Source organism: Tachysurus fulvidraco, chromosome 11 (assembly GCF_022655615.1).
Source record: "Tachysurus fulvidraco isolate hzauxx_2018 chromosome 11, HZAU_PFXX_2.0, whole genome shotgun sequence".
NCBI lineage: Eukaryota > Metazoa > Chordata > Actinopteri > Siluriformes > Bagridae > Tachysurus > Tachysurus fulvidraco.
In genome coordinates, this window is record NC_062528.1 from 9,636,805 (window position 1) to 9,658,062 (window position 21,258).

The 21,258-nt window shown below is 39.1% G+C and overlaps 1 protein-coding gene across 3 annotated transcripts in view; it reads right to left on the bottom strand.

Annotated features, from left to right (window-relative positions):
* plekhg2 (pleckstrin homology domain containing, family G (with RhoGef domain) member 2) overlaps positions 1-20,837 on the bottom strand; it is a 37,132-nt gene extending 16,295 nt beyond the window's left edge. Inside the window, exons 1-4 of one of the 3 annotated variants that reach the window (XM_027175219.2) lie at positions 20,419-20,837; positions 12,726-12,803; positions 9,081-9,475; positions 4,619-4,719 (exon numbers count right to left, since the gene is read on the bottom strand). In XM_027175219.2, coding sequence (XP_027031020.2) covers positions 4,619-4,719; positions 9,081-9,475; positions 12,726-12,774 — 545 coding nt within the window. In that variant the 5' untranslated portion in view covers positions 12,775-12,803; positions 20,419-20,837. Of the gene's footprint in view, positions 1-4,618; positions 4,720-9,080; positions 9,476-11,102; positions 11,361-12,725; positions 12,804-20,418 lie in introns of those variants that run through there. The other 2 variants (XM_027175221.2, XM_027175222.2) reach the window with 2 other exon arrangements.
* Positions 20,838-21,258: the final 421 nt, after the last annotated feature.

A 21,258-nucleotide genomic window follows, 5' to 3' on the forward strand; every position in this document is an offset into this window, starting at 1 on the left:
CTGAGAAGTCTATTGCTTTATCACCACACATACATAGATAAATATGCTTCCTGAGAACACAGTATGCGTGATTTATGTCTTTTAAATGGCAGTGAGCGAAGAGAAAGCAAAAGAGAACTCTGTATAGTGACTGAATGAATCAAAAACAGCAGGCGTGGATTATCTTGGACAGCATCGTTGGCGGGACAGAAGAGTAGTAGAGGGATTTAGGGTTAGTTTTTTTGTAAAACAATAACTATCGTGAGTCAGACATGAAACAGAAAAACTGGGATTTTTTGCTTGATCTCCAGGGGTTTTGGTGTGAGGTTGCAACCCATTCCATGAAGATCTAACAAGAGCTTGGTGAGAATTTAGCTGACTGAACACATTGGACTTCATTCAATTCATCAGCAAACTTTGAACTATCATCACTAAAAAGTCCTCATGCTACTATACTGGTCAGTCTGTTGGGAACCCCAAAGAAAACAACGTCTTACTCAGTAAGTTCTCTGATCACGCCTACATGTGGCCGAGGGGAAAAGTTCATGGGGAAAACCGCTGTGCTCAAGCGCTCAGTATCTTTCCCTCCTCCTTTAGTTTTGCAGCTGCCCTTTGTGGTGAGGGGGCTTCACTTTGGTTATAACAAAAGTGGTGAGGAATTCATGCTGGTTGTCTGCTGTAATGCACACCAAGGAGCTGGATTGTTCTACGTGCCATTTATGGTTTTTGATGCTCGAGGCTTGGTTACAATTTAGAGGCAGAACAAAACAATATTGTTTATGCAGCTTGGAAGTATGCATTTTTTTCTAGAAGACGTCCCCATACACTAAAAGCCTAAGAGGTAAAGCATTGTGATCACAGGCCACATGTCTATTTGCATTTAAACACTGGTAGCCTAGATGGATATAATAATGACCTGGAGAATTTGGCCCTTAATTGTAATGTTGGCTCATTTGAGCCAAAGACTTGAGTTATGCTAGTTATATTCTTGCTATTACTTTTCCATGCTGTCAATCGCAAAACACTTACACATACTTACAGTATAACACCATTAGCAAAAGCAAGCCAAGTACTGATCAGATCTTTAAATGTGTCAGAGTTGTTTAATATAGCATACAGTATAATGAATCATGGTTTTTAGAAAGCAAGTGTTCCAAAAGTGCTGTTATGGAAACATTAAGTGGTGAAAAAGAAGTGAATGTGGGAATTTAACATTGACAGTGCTGGAAAAAAAGACGCTGATAATCCCTCTTTCTACCACCTATAGTTTTAACCAGGATCAGGAAAGGGAGTTACCTGCAAGGGGCCTTTAATTCAAAAACTCCCTTCCTTGTCTTTTTTCATTCCTTCCATCCCAACCTTAACCTCACTTTATATTGTTTTTAAGACGTACTTGGTCTCATATTTTATCCCTTTACTCAACCTACTGTCATCTGTCTTATTTCACACTATTCACACTGGCTTCGTTTTCACTCTCAGTATTTGTCTGCTAATGCAGTTAGTGTGGTATGTACATTTTAAGTATTTTTCATTGTGCTCATATATTTTAATAAACTGTCAAACCTTAAGTTGCACTGCAGACATGATTCCACCCAGAGGCACTTACTTCTGGTCTATTTCTTGGTTTGGAGTGATCATTTCTCTTTAAGCGACACTTAGCCTTATGAGTTAGTCTCCAGACTTTGCTAGACTGTCATACTTTTTGTCACTAAACGTGGCCAAAAACAGCTTACTAAGAAGTGGTGCTTTGACTTATATTGTAAACAATGAATCACATTTACATGCCACTGTTTCACATAAACCTCTAACATTTTATAATCCAGTCACTACATTTAATCCTAAAAACTATTGTATCCTAGTGTTGAAATGTTTTCCTATGCATAGAAAAGTGTTCAAACCATCCAGCATTTAAAACAACACTTCTACAGTTACGTAACACCACATTTACACCTCTTTGTTTCTGCAAAATCATATAAAGCAATATTGGTGTAGAAGGGTTCTGGGAAATCCATCCATGTCTGTCTTTAGCAAATGATTCTGCTTAACAGAGGTCCTTCCTCAAACTTGGGAAATGTGCCACGTTGGGCATGATATCAAAGCAGAGCAAGAACCCTAATAAGGAACACAGGAGATGGAGGTCAGACAGAGGTCTAGATTTCACTTATTTGAGGAATCTGTCTTAGTGGTTCAAATAAATGCCCCCTTCTGACCCTAAGGGTGAGAAATATGCTTTTGAAGCAGGCCTGTGTTATGTGTGCCTATCTTAGGCCTCTTTTTAGTCCCTGGTGGACCACATATATTTTTTTAGTCACACAGACTTTGCATATATAAACTTACTGATATGATTCATTCATTTACTTGTTAGAAAGTAGATACTTATCAAACAAACCTATGATTATAAAAAAATCACTGCAGTTAGGCTTATACAAGAGATGGGTTAAGTTTAACATATGTAAGATAAGAAAAAAGCCCACATAAATGCTGCATTTTAATATGGCATGGAGTTGGAGATTAAACCCTGCTTATCACCTCTACAAACACATATTGAAGAGCCTGGGATCAGACAGATAACATCATGGTCAACAATCCACAGGATTAAAACTTTCAACACTTCATTCATTGTGTGGTGTATCAAACAATTAGCAGTGCACCAACAATATTGTCTGATGAATATGTTCCATATATGTTGCAGAAACAAAGAATATAACCGAGAAAAGTGCTTTATTTTCAGTATAGAATTAAGTTGATGATGAGTGTGGGAAGAGACAGCAGACTGTCTGTGACTTCATTCTCTGACAGGCCATATGGAGAGTACTTTCTACAGAGGCATAGAACACTACCTCAGTGCCTGGCTGCTTTGACTACAGGTGACACGACATCTGTATACACTGACTGGTGCCAAGAAAAAGATACAAGTGCAGTGCGAGTAAAAACAGGGACCTCATTTCCTAGAAATGAGATGAAATTAATGATAAAGAGGAACAGAAGAAATAAAGTATAAACTGTGGGAAAAAAACAAGGTCTGTCTTGCACTCGAAACAGTTATGGGGAAGAATGAGGAACAAGTCTATGCTACAGCAGAACTATGATTAACTCTCATTCCTTTACACGCAAATCAATTTTCAGAGAAGCGGCAAAAAGTGCCTGAGGCGGGAACAAAATCTTGGCTCTGATACCATATATTTTTATAGACATTACTATACAATAAGCCACAAATACACCCAGGGCTTTTTGTAAGATTTTCTGTTACCACATAGCACAGCAGATTTCCCATGGGGGCTGCTGAAAAGACGTCATTTTAGATTTCATCATTTAGTAATGTCAGAGGAGGTCCTGTAATGAGAAAGGCCTGGAGTGGATATGAGAGAGTGAAATGTGAAAACACCGCCCTCAGCAGGAGAGGTCCTGGGGTGATGAAAAGTAAGAAGCATGAGGATGCTTCTTCGAAAGGCATTACAAGTATCCTAAAAATTTCAATCACATGTGACTGCTGGTGAGTGGTGCAAGGAAACAGCTGATCAGCAGAGTTTATACTGAAGGATTCGACTAAAATAACTACACTTTATCTTCAAATAATAGCACAGAATAACAGAAAAAACTTACAATGATTAATGATAAAGATAAACTACCATTACCTCTTCTGCAATGTCCATAAGGGAGACAGAGAGACATAAAAATATCATGCAGAAAATATAGTCAGTGTATGTTCTGTCCATTCATTTTTCATTTCAAATAGGAACAATGGGAAAACAAAGAAACAGCTTTTTGGCTTAATGGGTTTTTGGTACACTGTAAAATATGAAATGAATGAACTTTTAAACAAATGTATGTATATTTTGACTAATTTCTAAACGTTTCACCATGTAAAGTCCACAATAGTGCATGGCAAAATGAACACAGAACCTGAAAGTTCAATCATTTTTTCTACATGCTGTTCTCTGATTAAAAAGTGGAATGTTTTTCTGTTTTTACTCTGCAGTGTTGTTCTGTTTTCATAAAAAAAAATGCAGCATCGGGAAAAAAATCTGCTGATTTTCTCAGCTGGCATGTCATCATTTCTTACCATCACTTTCTAGCCATTTTTAAAAAGCATGTATTACTCCATATTTGCCATACTTGAGCAGCAATCTTTTCTTTTTGATGCTACACAACTGGGTCATTCAAGAAAAGCAATGGTAGAAATATGAGAGCTTTTGTCTAATATTTATTTATTTTTTTGTAACAAGGAATAAAAATTTACCCTTAGCTGTAATGTACTTTGTTGCTTCCTGTATGAACCCAGGATGTGATGAACTATATGCTTTTTGTGCTTGAAAAAAAAAAGGCCTAACCAGGGTTGGTTAAGTGTAGTGCAGGATAGCAATCAAGGCTGAGAGTGAGAGTCTTCTGGAGAGGCTCAAAAACAAAACAGCGTTCCTCTTGGCTGCAGCCTGGACCTTGTCTTTTTTCATTGCAATTGTCTACAGTCTGGGCCAAACTTTGTGTGAGTCACATTATACAGATAGAAGAACCACCCAAGCAGCAGCGTCCAAACTGCTTCTGACCCAGACAAGACTGCAAAGCACAGAGGGGCAGACAGGGAAAGAAAAAAGAAGTGGGGCAGAGAATGTGAAAGAAAGCAGAGCAGTGCAACACTCACCTGTTGAACTCATAGATGTCCTCTATGTTGCAGAATAGTGTGCTGACCTCCTCTGGTTTAAGAGGCAGGTCTCCACAGTCAATGATACACCCCAGATAGTCCTGAGAGAGACAAAGCAGAAAGAAAGAATGCACTGAAACCTTGAGGCATTGGTTCAGCTGTAGATAAAGTGTTTCCAGCACTCTGGCAATAGTTTATCAAAAGCTCATGAGCTATATGACATTTTATTTAGCTGTAATTACTATAATTCACTTCCATTTATCTTATTTCCATTATAAGCAATTAGTCATAAATCAGTTACACATGCACATGGAAGGGTATCTCCACAACTAATCCATCCACAGCAGGTCCTCTCACCTCTGAGCAACCTAACAACACTAATCATTGCTACAGTTTCCATGAAGGCTTTTTAATGAGTGGAAGGGGTGACATTAAGCTACTTTAACCATCTAAATGCGTAAAGAAAATTTTAAAATGCAAATGGTAAAAGACCCTCCCTGTTATTATCTTATCTTTCTACACTCTTGTGCTGTTAAGCTGGGAAATAACGCCATCAATTGGTCTTGTGAGAAAATGACTCTTCTCAGTAATCACTGACATGCAGATGCAACTGAGCAAATCAGGAAAGCAGGAGCTTTCCAATGCCATTAGGCCTCACTATAAACCAAGGTGATCAGCTAAAACGGCCCACATTATCCAAACATAGACAAGTTTATTAATTCAAGAACTCCAAATAGCAAATGGTAACCCATGCACAATCGTAACAATTTCCTTTGGCCTTTCCAAATTTTATACTGGCCAGAGCACACAATAAAATGAAGGCAGCTTTACTAATTAAGATTAGAAAGTCTTGGAGACTCAGTGGCGCAGTAGTACAGAGGGTAGTGCTACCACCTCATAGCTCAAGTATCCCTGACTATCTGTGTGAAATTTCGTATATTCTCCTTGTGTTTGTGTGGTGCCATGGTTTCCTCTCACATGACAAAAAATATTGCACATAGATGTAAGCTAAATTGCTCTTAGGTCAGATGGTGTGTGTGTCTATGGTGGTCTTTTATAGGCTGGTGTTCTGTTCAGGATGTATTCCCACCTAACACCCCTCGTTCCTATAATAGGCTCCAGATACACCGTTAAATTGGCCAGTGTAATGTGGTTACTGAAGATAAAAGATTGGTAAATTGTAGATTTGGTAAGCATTCATTCATTCATTCATTTTCTACCGCTTAACCAAACTTCTCGGGTCACGGGGAGCCTCTCAGGTGTTATCGGGGACACCCTGGACGCAGTGCCAACCCATCGCAGGGCACACACACATTCACTCACACACTCACACACTACGGACCATTTTCCAGAGATGCCAATCAACCTACCATGCATGTCTTTGGACCGGGGGAGGAAACCTGAGTACCCGGAAGAAACCCCCGAGGCACGGGGAGAACATGCAAACTCCACACACACTCCCAACCCAGGAGGTGTGAGGCAAATGTGCTAACCACTAAGCCACCGTGCCCCCCGATTTGGTAAGGAAATTATGAAAAATGGGCTAAAAATATGAACTAATTATTTGAGACTAATAGGTTCATGATTTTTTTCTCATACACCAGAATTTTCAAACCTGGTATTGAATCCCCTCTGGACTGTTTTCATTTCCTTTGCTCTAATACACAATTTTACTCTCATCAGGAGAGCTGATGAGATGAGTCAGATGGTTTGAGAGCCGGAAACACACAAAAATGAGCATGTGCATGGAGAAATGTTCAGTTATAATCTGATCCATTTACTTTATCAACTTGATGTGGAAAACACATGTTGCAGTCAAATCAGTACCATTTATAAATACTAGTGTTAGACAATATCATTTTCAGTCTAATTATACCTTTAAGGGCATGTTTTTCGTCTGGTGCCAGGCTAGGCTAATCTTGTCCTTTGCTAGTCAGGCACATCTTTCGCAATTATTAGTATTCATTGCTTGGCCTCAAACTCTTTAATTGTCCAGCATTTTAGTGCAAACAAACATGTGACACATAAAAAAAATTAGGGTGCCATTTTTTCTGAATCTGCCATGTGAAAAGTCACTATAGTCAGCCAGCAGGCAAAACACCAAAGAAAGTACCAAAGTGCTCCAGACTGGTCTGGAAAAATAAATAGCTCTAAACAAACAAACATTATGAGGCATGCAAGACATAGTGGCAGAGCAAAGCACACTGGTCCCCTCCTCTCGCTGTCTTTAAAATCTGCTACATTCCTACAGTGTGAAAACTAGGAGCTCTTACTTGCCCTTTGTTTGCTTCCAGAGCCACTAGGGTGTCTGGGAAGGCAAACAGGATGTGGTAGGTCAGAACAGGGTGGAAAATGAGGAGTCTGACACATTCATCAAGTCTTAAAGGCAAATGCCGGTATGGGCCACCGTTATTATGCTGATTTACAGTCTTTCACTGGCCGGACAAAACTCCCCAGATGCTGTGCTGCCCAGGAGCTTGAGGGGGAGAAGGGGATGAAGGGGGTAATGAGTGAAGGGATATGACAGTGGGATAGGGAAAAGTGTAAAACAGAAGATCAAAACCTGAGTATCAGATTAGGAGAGTAAACCACAGAGTGACAGAATAAGGAATGAGGTAAAGAAACTGCAGAAGGATGTTTTCTTTAAAAGACAGACAAAGGAATGGATGGAGATATAGTATAAGCTGAGAGTTACAGAAGCGGCACATATTCTCCTTTGTCTTAGAAAGTAGGTCAGAGATTGGAGAAATGTGTCCCTCTCTAGTGAGTGGGCCCCTTTGCTTGTGCTCCAGAAAGGGGGATACAGCCAAGACCCCCACCCCCCTGTTTCCTGTCCTAGAAAAAGGAAAAAGGGGGTTTCACTTAGACTTTTACCCCAAAAGTCCTTTAAATCAAACATATACACTCATGCAGATAAGTACTAAATGACTCACAAACAAATAAAAAGTCTATGTATGAATCACAATACACATATGAGGGCAGGAAATGTTGCCCTTTCTTTCAAGCAAGTTAGACATCGTTGCACAGTTACTTTCTATTAAAACCAGACAACTCCTGCTAATGGAAGCTCAGCCAGAGCCTGAGACGTGATATGTGCAAATCCCAGAGTAAGCACTCTGACATCATCTTACAATCACACCCCATTTTGAGGCTGCAGACTGATAAAATTGCAGTACTCCTCCACTAGACAACTCTTTCAGCAAATAATGTATGGTCTACTTCACTGAAGAGGCCACACTTGTGTAACTTCTCTTTTTATCACTTATTTTTAAACTTCAAAAACCCCATAAGTGATTAGGTCTATTGACACAACTGCTTTGTCTCTTTGAATGCACACTGTAGACAGTAATGGCATAGTGAGACAGACATAACTCTAAGACAAAGGGTTCCAGTTCATGTGTGCTAAGTACATTTCAGCAAAATGCATGCATACTTTTTGTACATCAGAAAATTTTAAATCTCTCTCCATAAGAGGCATGTCTGAGCTGTGCAGTGAAGATGACCGGAGATAAAGTAAAGTAGCAGGAGAAAATGGTGGAAACAGTAACGGCTGCACAAACATGATATATTTCAGGTTACACATACGCTAGCAACAACATTTTTCTCAACCCCAATGAGAAATTAAAAGTGACATCTCATATGACATGGTGCTCATGCTCTTATGCTCGTACTGCTCCACATGCATGTGCCAATGTTTTTGAAAATGTGCACATTTATAGCACCAAATAAAGGAAATATGCATATAGAAGCCATGTTATGCACCTATACATGAATGTAACACTAAGTATTGCCCCTACCTCAAAGAATTATTTTAGAACAGTGCTTTCACCACTCTCTGTTCAACCTTCTCCCAAGGTCAGAGACTGAACTCCATGTACTATATGACCATTGTGCTGAAAGTTTCTACAAAAGAGTCTGTTGTACAATTCATCACCATCAGTTTGGTGTTTGTATGTGCGTGTGAGCAAGCTATGAACGACAACCTCTTCACTGTCCTTAACCGACTGACCCAAATGGGAAACACTGCCATGTGCTTTGAAGTACAGATTAAATTTACTGTTGCTTTTATCCATTGCCATGGTCTACACCACTCCACCTGAGAGTGTGATAAATAGTGCTGTGGCATCTGAAGGTGGTCACGAGGAAATAGCTGCTGGCACTGCGAAAAGTCCAACTTTTCTCTTCTATCTCCTACACAACTAGTTCATATTACATCTGAAGAAAATATGATAGCATTAATGTAAAGATAAAGGCCTTTTGTATTAGTCTGGATTCCTTTAACTCATTAACAATGCCTCAGGCATGTACAACTTGAAAAATGAAAGGGTTTAAGAAGATAAACAGATCGACTGAGAGAGCCTGGTTTTGTCTGAATGATTACATATGCCTCATAGTTATGATGCACTTAAAAGAATGGAAAGAAAATAGTGTGTGTGATAATAGTGTGAATTAGAACTCATACCTCTACTATGCTTTTTAGATCCCTCACATAGGCCTGCTCCGTCTCAACGATCTCCAGCAACACCCGCTGCAAGCGTGAAAGTTTCGGCATGGTTGCGGATGAGGAGGAGGCTGAGCCTGACAGCGGCATGAGGTCCAGGCTGATGTCAGAGCCATTGCGCTGGGGCAGTGATGGGTAGGCTGGAACAGCTCCACAGGGCAGTGAAGATGAGGATGAGGATGAGTGGCCATCTTGCAGTGAGGCGGAGGAGGTGGATGAGCTAAGACTCGCTCCCCGGTCACTGTCAGAACAGACAGTGTTGACGGAGGTGCAGCTCCCACGAGAGGTGCCACCAGACGAGGCCATCCGGCTCACGATACCACTCAGAGAAGACACAGAGGAAGGCCGCTTAGCAGCTACACACCCGCAGAGTTGAGGAGAAAAGTGAATACACAATATGAGACACAAAAAAAGAGTGAAAGAAACTTGAGTCAGACTGCTAGCAATAGTACTTGTACTTTCTCTTTTTCCTTGGTCCTCGTAAAAGTGCTTAGCGTGTAGTTTTTTCAACACTTTACAAACACTTTTTTAAAAACCTACTCGTTCTTGAAAACGTAACTGAGCAATAGTGTATGTTTGTTAATTACGCAATTTGCACCAAAAGGCTACAACCACAACCTGAAAAGACAGAAAGCAGTAATCACAACTTCCTGCCCGCAATATCTTGAATGACCAAACATGTAAACACATGATTTACTCAAACAGAATGAATTCTGTAATCAATTTATAAAAGATAACACAGTCTGGCAATCAGAGAGAAAAACATGCCACTGTAGAACAAACGATGGGTATTGTTTATAAGGAGAATGCACACCCATGGCCTCTACAATGGTGGCCCGATTATGGAACAGAAGCCAACTGAGCAGTACAGTTCTCCATTTCCTGTTACCCCACAGTGAGAAACCGTTCTTGCTTGACAGCCAAGCCTTTCTACCAGTCATCTAACTAATCATTAAAACCTCTTGCAAAGACTTCCCTGGTCCCATGTTTTGAAAGCACTTTGTCTATATCCTTTGTCCGAATATGATTTAATCTTCCAAATAAAAAGCCAGAAAGCCAGGATTTATCTTTTTCTGGCTGTTTTCCAAAATGAATAACAATATGGCAGCAGCTTGAAATGAATAAATGTGGGGAGATTAACAACAAATGGGAGAAAATAAGGCAAAAAAGTGAGTAATGCCTTCCACTGCTAAGCATAGATCACTGCTAGCTAGACTGGTCACTTCATCTGATGGTCACATCAAGGTCAAATGAGTACACCAGTAAGCCAGTTCCAAGATTTTTTATACTGAGTGAAAAAAGAATGCAGGGCCAAACTGTTTCAAAGCTTAACATAAATTCTATTTGACAAGTGCATGACGTGTGATAATGTAAAGCGGATGCATCATCTGGAACAGAAACACACACAAACTAAACCATTATTTAGTCTTGCAGGCAAAGGATTTGATGTGGCTCTTTAGGAATTTATCTTAGCTTTAATAAAAAGAAGGCAAAGAGAGAGGGCGAGAGAGAGAGAGAGGGAGAGAGAGAGAGAGTTATGCTTTATAATTATATTTAATAATATGGAAACTGGATGTCATCAACAAGGACACAAATTTGCTGTAAAATTTTCATCGAAATTTTTTAAATTGGGCAGCTTCCAAGCATTCCCGCACTATAGATATTCTTGCCTATAGCTTTGTTCAGAACACTGCAACATGAAAATATATATTAAATTGGACTTCAAAATTTATTATGCCCATGTGACCTTACTTCTACTGCTTTCATTAAATGTGACTACATAGCTACTTTTAAGACAGTTCTAACCAAGCATAAAACCATTTTTGAAGCATGACCATAATTTATAAATACGTCTTTCACAATTATACCAGTCATCTCAAATCTAACCACTTCAGTGATGGGCATTAAAAACCGATTTTAGATTCGGGGATTATATAGCAACTTTACTGAGAACTCAGAATGAAACAAGAGAACCTACTGTACCTGATACTTGATGTGCAGAGCCACAGATTATATACAGAGAAGGCTAACAATGATCATCACAATTGATTAGCTATCTAGATTTACAATAATCATTCAAAACCTTTTTAAGTCCAGTAAACTTGTTAAGCCGAGGAAGTAAAGCACTAATCCAGGGTAGACTAGCCTCATTCTCAAATTACAATTTCTTTGTCCGGTAGTGAAATCTTGCCCTCATGTCAGTTAACTGTCTGTTTAAAAGCCCCTGCCCAGGAAAAACCGTTAAACTGAGATCACTGACAGCTAGAGACTTATATGTCACGTCCACACCCATTTCTTCCTGTCTAACACATTTGCATGTTGTCTTGCAGAATCGGAAAACAACTCTACAGCATGTTGCATTTCCTTAAATGCTGATAAATGTATTTAATACAAACTTCTGTGGTCAATGACACCAGACATATGTTTTTTCTACTTCAAGTTAGAAGGCAGGCATTTAAGCATTTTTCGTACTTCCCTAAAGTTTGCATCTACATTTTATTAATTTATTTATTACTATTTCTATTAAGTTTATAAGTAAGTAATAGCTTACAGTATATCTATAAGGACTCACAATCAAGATTAACTTTATATTGAGCCCCGTTTTCTGACATGAAATGTTTTCTGCTACTTCCTTCGTTCAGATTTTGCAAAGATGCAGAAATGAGACACTGTGCACCTGCCTATGAGGATGTGGTCAAAACCTGTGATTGTGTGCTTTACTCTAAAAGTGTTTAATGCACATCTCCAGTCAGAAGTTCTAACAACAACCCGAACAATTGAAATCTTACCAATAAGTAATGTGAAGCAGCCAGCGTTATTCAATGTGCAACAATAATATTTGTGGATAACTTAGCAAATAGTCATGTTGCTGTCAGCTTAGAATAAACTGGTGTCTTGTTACTATATTTTCTAAACCACCTCTGCAGAACACACACGATGACTGGGTACTTTCCAGTAAATGAAGAAAAACTAAGGGTTGGACTTTCTGTTGGTTATATAAAATAAGACAATGTTATAACAAGCACAAATATATCTCCTGTGATGCAAAGTGTGAAAAACGTGCTTCCTTTGAACCTTCAGTCAGAGCCTTGCCCATGCATCAAATGGAAATGAGCAATCCTAAACAATGGTAATTGTCAGAATATTTAATTATATAAGCTAAATGTATTTGTAATCTAGGAGGAGGCTACAATCTAAAAATATGGACATCTTCAAGTCAACCTTCTAGCAATTCAGGGTGGTTTCTTATCATGCACATTCACATTTTTGGGTGTTCATTTCCACTGAAAAATAATTCATTTTTTTCAGATAAATTCTGTTCAGTTGTGAGCTTTCTTATCATGTTACTGTATGTAACTTTCATCTATGAAGCAGTGGCTTAAAATGCTGGGTCCAAAGTCTTCCAAGAGACCATAAAGCATATCCAGGACATGCTGTTTTTTGTTTTGTTTTATTTTACGTTATAACCATGATGGAGATCAGGAAAACACAACCTACTATTACTGAAGGTGTAGTTTTAAATCAAAGCTTCAAAACAATAAGCACAATGTCAAATTAGCTAATCATTTCAGATTAAATTGACAGCCGTATCTTGTTGCTACAGACCTTGGTTACTCAGCTTCTTCTGGCTGTCGCGACCCGCCCCCTCAGGCATGGTGTGAATATGGAACAGGAAGTATAAACCTGCAAAACACAAGTTATTTCAAAATGCGACACATTGAAACCAAATAAGACTAGTTATGCATGCTTTTTATTCAGCAGGTTAAGCTGAAAGCAATTCTTCCAGTCAGTAAATTAATGCTTCTGCTTCTGACCACTGAAACTGTTGAAAAGACCCCAGTGTGCTGCATGTCAAAAACATATTCGAAATGAATGCTTAGAAGTGGTACAGAACTGACAGGTATTTCTTACCACGAAGGCCAACTGAAATATTGGATTGTGTTGTTTACAATTGCTCTTTGTTCCAGTTTGTTTTTGTAATCAAACCTGACAAACTGACCCGTAATGAACATAGTAGCTTTAACTGATTAGCTTAGAATATGCTTTTCTTTGTGTTATACTTCACTATAAACTGAGAAAAGCAAAAGGCAAACCCACCCTCTTTATCAGTAGTGCAATGCTTTCCGTTTCTTTCACTCAAAGAGGAAGGCTTTTGACAAAAAAAAAAAAAAAAAAAATCACTGGGGGAAAAATACCTACATTGTGAGCCAAAGCAATTAAAGAGCTGAAATCCAATAGAAGTTGTTTGGGAAACAGGGGGTGGGAGAGAATAGCAGAGAATTACTTTGCCTTTCTGAACTTCTATCTCCTTCAGAAGAGGAGAAAGTCGAACATATGTAATAGTTGGCGTGGACACAAGAATGTTCTCTTGTCTTGCTCGTGCAATGTGATGAACATTTTACTGTAAGTTCAACAGGAACTGGCATTATAGTGAAAGGAAATAACAACACAGCTCTGTCGCTGTGTTGAAGAAATCTGTTTATTTATGGTGATACCTATACTGTCTCTCATGTGACACCTGCACTTGGCCTTCACGCCCCTTCTTACCCTTTGTCCCAGCAGGGGGTTCAACTTCACAATGTTACCTAAATAGAGCTTTCGAGCAGATCTCCATAATTCAAACAAGGTCAGAAGTTTGCACTTCTTGCTGGCATTTTGCTTTATAACCAAAGATTAACACTGTCTTTTCCTGGTCATTGATTTATGTATGTCATTAAAGAGGTGTGTATAATCTCACGGTCCATATACCCAAGAGAGTCTGTGCTAGTGGCGGTAATAACTCCTGCTATTGAGGCCATGCTGCTTGCATTCATATTTTTGCTGTTTAAAACTTTAGCAAACATTGCAATTTCCAAATTACTTTGGAACAATGCCCTGTTTTGTCCTTTCCTGTGTTTTTCAGGACAGTGCCCTGGGTCTTTTAGTTTCCAGTGTTGCTTAATTAAAAGGCATCTCACTTCCTGTAACTGCAAGTATAAAGGCCTCAGAGCACTACAAGGCTCCGCGGTTAGACCCCATGTATTCTATTTAGGCTCCAGAGCTTGTTTGTTAAATTCCAGAAACAGAGTTGCAGCACGAAGTAACTCTGTTTTTCCCCCTTTACCATTGTAAAGGTTCTAATAGAGGGTAAGTGCCTCCTCTGGGAGCTGTGGGTATTTTAAGGCCGAGTAGAAATGGGCCAACATCTGGTTAACTGACCCAGATGTTAGAGTGATGCTTACACACTACTCTGTGCCTCTTAATGTAGAGCTATGTGTCAAAGTGCTTGCTCAGAGTGGTCTAACATGCTCCTCAGGCAAAATGCTGTCAGGATGAAAAATGCATGACAGGAAGATTTTTACACCCTATAATTTCACATGTAACACTCGGCCCCTCATGGCATGCTTTCAGGTGCATCTGCATGCTCTTCAAACCCTGCCCCTGACAGTAACAGACAGAAAGATACACACTCCTGCTGACATATGGCAGCACAGCTGGACAGCTGTGTGTATGTGCATGTGTCTGTGAGGAAGGGAGTTTTTTTTCTTTGTGTGAATAATTGTTTAGACACTAAAGAAGTCCAGGTTTAAAAGCCTTATGTGTGAGAGTGATCTGGGATTGAGTTCTATTACATAGAAATGACTAAGTTCATGCATTACAACCTAATATGGTGTGTCTCAGCTGTCTCTTAGCAGAACCATGTGTAGACATGTCAAATATCATGAGTAGGCAGTATGTCTCGCCTACATAGCACATTTTTCAATCGTAAAAATAGTGATGTCATTAGAGTGTAATGCAAACGATTCAAACATCCTCCATCATAGATTAAAAAAAAACAACATAAACCATATTGCTCATGTTAGTCATTATCAGCATTTAAGTTTTACACTGGGAACTGAGTGCTTGTAAAAGCATTTCCCACATGTACTAGTTTCACAAGCCAGGTCTCCAGCATTCGCTAGAAATTCTGGTATGTTTTGTTAATAAATGTGGCCAAGAACAGAAAGAGCCAGCCTGATTGACATGGCAGACCCTTTCTCATAGCCCTTCAGAAAGATACTTCCTTTTCACCATTAACTGGTTCAAACAACATTATTTAATTCTTAAACTTAAATAATGGTTAACTTAATAACTTTATCAGGCTTTGAACTTTCCATTGTCCATTCTCAAATGATGAAATCCAATGCAGGGAACTCCAACAGGGGGTCTGGACACAGCAGTCACTTGTAGAGCTGTTTCATAATGTTTTGATGAAAAGCAATTACTATTTAGAGCCGTCTAAAACAGGCACAGCCAATGGACTCTGCAATGGCCATATAGTTTACCTATAAAGGCGTGTCAGGTTCAAGAGCAAAGCGTCCCATATTTGAACATAAAATATAACTAAACTGAATAAAACAGCATGTGTTATGTTTTATGTCAGGTAGGAATGTAATTACAATAAAATCTGTATCTGTATATGTTATATGCTCCAAATATCTGTATTTAAAAGTGAAGTAGGCGAGGCATAAACCTGAAAGTTTTTGTTTGATTCTTATTAATCAGACATGAACCATAACACGATACCTCCAGAATGGTTCCTCAACCTCAGCTACAGTACTTCACTCAAGCTCATAATTGGCCATAACTCAAGAAATAAACAAACTTGCAACCTAATTTATACTAGCCATGTCATGTAGTTACTGTACTAAAGATGAATAAATGAATGAATGAATGAATGAATGAATGAATGAATGAATGAATGAATGAATGAATGAATGTTAATAAATATGGTGTTTTTTTGTCCTGCACGCGCTACTGTATATCTCACATGCACCTATACAAAAGTAAATGTATTCCTATTCTGTAACATCCATATTATATTGAGCTGCTTATTCTTGTTTAGTGATTTTGAGGCAACCAAACACTGTCTACAGCTGTGATTGACTTTACAAATGCCCATTACTTTGTCACTAATAAGGGGGTACTCTTCAGGGGCAGTTAGGTAATAGTAATAATCACTTCAGAACATACCACAGCTCATTGTTGTTCATTGGGCCACAGTGTTCAAAAGTTTCTTTTCCTGGAAACTGAAAGACAAATGTGCATATACACAAAAGTACAAAGAGCCAATCAGACTGCAGATTTCAAGGTTCTGAAACTTGTGGCCAGAAAACTGTACAAAAGATACCAAATGCTTTGCGGCCAGCACTAACACACTAGCATTCCTACAAACAATAGAGCCACACTGTGGGCATTGTATTTGTTTGTGTGACTGTGTGTGAAAGCACAAGGTTATTCTTTGATGTTCAGTAATTGACCTGCTCACTAAGGAAGGCCACCCTATGTACCTAAACACAAAAATAAACAGTGAAGACACTTCAGAGGAGAGACATCAGCACCAGCCTGCCTGTGGCATTGTCCACATTCAGACAAAGAGGAGACGTCATTGTTTCTTTTCTAGCTGACCTTCACATTTCCCAGTTGACACGACCCCCCTGTGCTACTATTCATCGGCCCGTGGCATGGAACTCTTCAGTCTCCTCCTCATTCATACCAAAAACAAAGGCCCTCTCTTGTAGCCTGGGCAGCAACAATGAGAAATGTTTGGTTGAAGCAGATGCCCATACTTAGGCAGCAAACAGGGCAGTAAAGGGTAGACAAACCATTGCATATTTGGTTGTCAAATACCAGTGTGAAGAGGAACTAGAATGTTTGTTTGATTGTCGTCCATGTTCAAACGGTCCATAAAAAACATTCTCTAAAGCTTGTTGTGTTACAAGAAACAAGTGGTATCGTAACTGTTCTGCCTTCATCATTAATGTCTTAAATATCTTAAACGGATACTATTTGGTCTTGTAAATACTTAATCTAACTTACAACAGATGTGAACTGTACAATTGTATTAGGAGATGGCACATCCATCTACCTATCTAAGATTTCTGGTTCAATTATCTTCTCTGCGTAATCTTCTCCGACCCATATGTTATGTGAATTATGTGTACAAAACATTTCCACGAACTAATGCTGTGTACATATTTCATGCACTTGGCATGCTCGAAATCAGACATTCTGAAGTTGTGAAAGATTGGACCACACTTGGCAACTCCCTCAAGGAGCACAACAGCTGTGTGGGTTAGTAATCAGTTGCATATGAAAATACACGCAAAAGCACCTACTGAGGAAATAACACAATTGGTTATAGTTATGGATTATAAGACCGAGGCATTCCTGCAAGCAGCCCGAGACATGGCAGAAAGAAGTCTCCTAATGACATAATGATAAGCAGCTCAGGCCAAAAATCTGTACCTGACTCGTTCCGGCTGTCTGTGAGGCATCATAATTTCACATAAGTGTAGTTGTTACCCTAGAAAGCATCCAGTTAAGGGAAGGCGTTTGACCGGGAGAGCTGCAACATCCAGACATTTCCAAGGCACTATAAAAGTGTCATCGGCTGTTGTAAAGAATGAGATTGTAAAAAAAAACAAAAAACAAAAAAAAACCCAGAAGAAAAAAGTCTGGAAAGTGAATGCTGTCAGCTTGAGTATCTCTTACAAGGGAAAATCCCTTTGTGTCTCTGCATGTGACTAATTATAGCTGGAAAGCCATGCCAGAATTGAGTAAGTTAAGTCCTAAGTGTCTGTATATCAAATCAAAAGTGACAGATTAGTTATCACTCTCATAACTTAATCATGGGTGGGTGGAATTTAATTGGCATCTATATTAAAAAAAGATAAAAGAATTTGTGAGTGGCGCCTGAAAAATGCACGTCTTTAAAAAAAGTAAGCCATGGATGATAATTAAAAAGGAATAGACTATAAAGAAGATAATGATTTATGCAAGGGGAAGACACAGGGAGATGTGCTGAAAAGAAGTCAGATTTCTGAGACGGAGCTATCCATCCAGAAGTCTGATAAGTCCGAACAGGGAGGTGGGCTGGAAGATTCATAGAAGACACTAACAGTTTAAAGAGGCAGCTAGTGTTTTTTCTACATCAGCTGGCACCGGACAGCCTTCATGAACCACCTAGCGTTCAGAATTGTAAATGCAGCTGTAGCGCCACTGCTTTCTTCCAGACTTAGTCCCCTTTTCAACTAAAGCCAACTTCTATCTCCTCCATGGGCAGCCAATATATCCCTGAGCTGGAAATGCTGCCACAATAGAGAGATGAGTGTAAAACTATGTTTTTTGGCTTGTAGAAGATGGGATAAAGCAGAAGAAAATGAAGAGCTGCCTGATACGGATGTTTTAAAATGTCTCCATCACAACACTCACATGGCCATCAACCATATCTATATATTAACCTTGACTTTTAACACTGTTACTCTGGTTCAAGATAAAATGCACTGCTAGATGTCTGCAGACAAAATCTATGGTCAGGATGATCATAAAGAGTGGGACTATTATATTAAAAGAACATTAAGAATAACAAATGGGCTGCAACTGTTTTACTGCAATATTTGAAGATTTTTTGGCTTTTGTTTGAAAATATGTCTTTAAAAGCCTGAGCCTGTTCCACTTCTTGGCAAAATTTTACAAATGCCACTTGAGAAGAGACTTGGATTAGAAAACTGCCAGAGTGTTAATAAAATATCATCCTCCTGACACAAACAGAACAGGATGCACTACAGATGTATATAATCTGCAGTCATGTTATGGGATACTGTGCAGAGAACTGGGAAGATCATCATCATTCTTCTTGTTGAGGTTTAGAAGAAAGAAAAAAAAAAGGAAATGAAGATTCAGGTTATTCCATTTACATGCTCATGAGGATGGGCGTTGCTTTCCTGAAAAGAAAAAAAACGCAAGGCTCAAGCTACTTATAAAAGTCTCTCTACAGCAGAGGTGTGAAGGATGAGTGCTTTCAAAGTAAACGTGTAACTTTCCTATTCAAGGCCCTAAACATAAACTTAACATCTTTTAGTTCACTTTTCACTTTCCCATTCCTCTTTGTGAATCCAGTTGGTGAAACTTCATCATTTCTCCTCAAGACTCTCAGGGTTGCTATCTACAAAATATATTTTCCCTGTGATGCACAACAACATTCAAGATAAACAAGTAGCTGGGAAAAGACAGGAATTTCTTTCAGGGGAAATATTTCCATGTTTTGCTATGACAGGGATATTAGCAGAAGTGCATAGCCAGAATCCGTGACTGTCATGTTTTGCCAAGTTCTACATATATGTATCCAACAGGTCCACAGTATGTTTACACAGAAAATAACCAGAAGTTGGGTGCTTTTCCAAGAGACAGCATTTGGCAGACAATCCACACTGTGTGCTGCTAAGTTTTAACACAGGTGCATATGGAGCAAGCATTTCTTTTGACAAAAAAATGCATTTTAATAAACCAATCCATATGTGATCAGAATTCTTCCTTTCTGTGGTGCCTGGTGTGCTCAGTGTATGTCTGGGGTTAAAGATTCAGCATTTGGCATCTGCATTTGCAAAACATATGCAGAAAATAATGTAAATAACAATGCATAACGTTCTATTGTGTTTTCAGGTTTGTAATTATGATTAATGCCTTTTTTCTGGTACAAACCAGGGCCAATTCCTGGCATGTGAAAGCAATTGAGCACTAAAACCAAAGTGACTTTGATGTCTCTCGTCCCTGGCATGACAGTTAATAAAGCAATTTATTCCAGAATCACATAAATGTCTGAATAAAGAGCGTGCCATTAAGCACTGAACAGACCAGATTGTAGATGCTAAAAAAATAAAAAAAAAATAAAAAAAGTCAGCTGATCAAGAGAAATGTTTCAGTGAGTCTAAACTACAACTAGGCTAATAGATAAGAGGGATGGGAATGTGTTTGGAAATTTATGTAAATAAATGCTTATAGATGGTCTATAAAACAAAGATTCATGAGGTTTTTTTTGTTGCAACAGTTAGTGACAAACAGTTAAAGTATATCAGTTACAACAAGCTGCTTTATAACTTGACATACAGTTTAGTAGGTTATTGTAGTAAAGTTACTATGTACTACCTGCTATTGATGTATGGCACACATATAGATAGATCAGTGAGTGAAGAGCAGAGGTTATTGTCTTAAAGTTACTGACAGAACTTTAGAACTCTATTGTTCTTATGCATCGTTTTCACCATTATTTTAGTAAAGGGTTGTATCACATTGACTGGAGAGTCGATTCTTAGGATTTTGATTCGGAGGATGTGAACCGGTTCAGTTTAGTACAGTTATAGATCCATTTTATCAAGCACTCAGCCCTAACACGACATATTTAAAAAGCTTTAACTTAGACAAAAAAGGTGTGCCGTTAGAATCCAGGGATTGTTGCTTCTTATGTTGAGTATTTAACTGACACGAGCTGTTATCTTACCTTCACAGGTGTGCAAATCGGAGTCATTAAAGGCTTCAGAGTCACGCTGTGTCCAGTTGTGATGTGTCCGTCGCTGGAAAAGCTTTTCCACGTGAATAACGTTCCCAGTCAGCGCGCATTAGTGGGGATCTGTGCGTAACACTGGCGCAGGAAAGGGGAAGAACAGCCGTGCTGTCCGTTGCGCCTTACATACACAGAGAAAGAGAAAGAGAGATCCACACTGTTCTGTGATCAGCTCCCACTGCACGAGAAACTTACAGAACCCCTGAACGCCCACTAACGGCTAAAGGTCACACGTCACTCCTGCGGTTACACTGTCGGTTACGAGAGGTAGAAATGATGCAAAAGAAAATAAAAATGACGAATCTCATCTATGTTTGCATATTTCATATTTTCCAGGTTTCATTTTGTTGCGTTTGGCGTTAAAGTGTGTGTCGACTGCGTGGAGATGGCAGACGCGCGCGCAGGTTTGGGGAGGGAACAGTCGCGCGCACTCAGCAGCCTCTCACTCTTTCGTTATACTTTCACTGTTATTACACGAGACCAGTAACATGAATTAACACATATATTTGAACGGCTAGACCAAACATTCTCATGAGGTGGGGTTATGGGAATCCAGATCTGACATGATATTGTAGTCTAGTATGGGCACATATTGTATAAATCAAGGGAACTGAAATAACGTGTAGGCTTTATAATTAGATGGTTTTATAATCTGCTGAGGTTTCGCCAGGGGCTGCAACTGGAGCTGCCTGTGGTCCAATGAGTATTTCAATAATGCACTGAGATCATCTGAGATGCAACCTGATGCAAACTAAGTAGTAATAACAAGAACAGAAG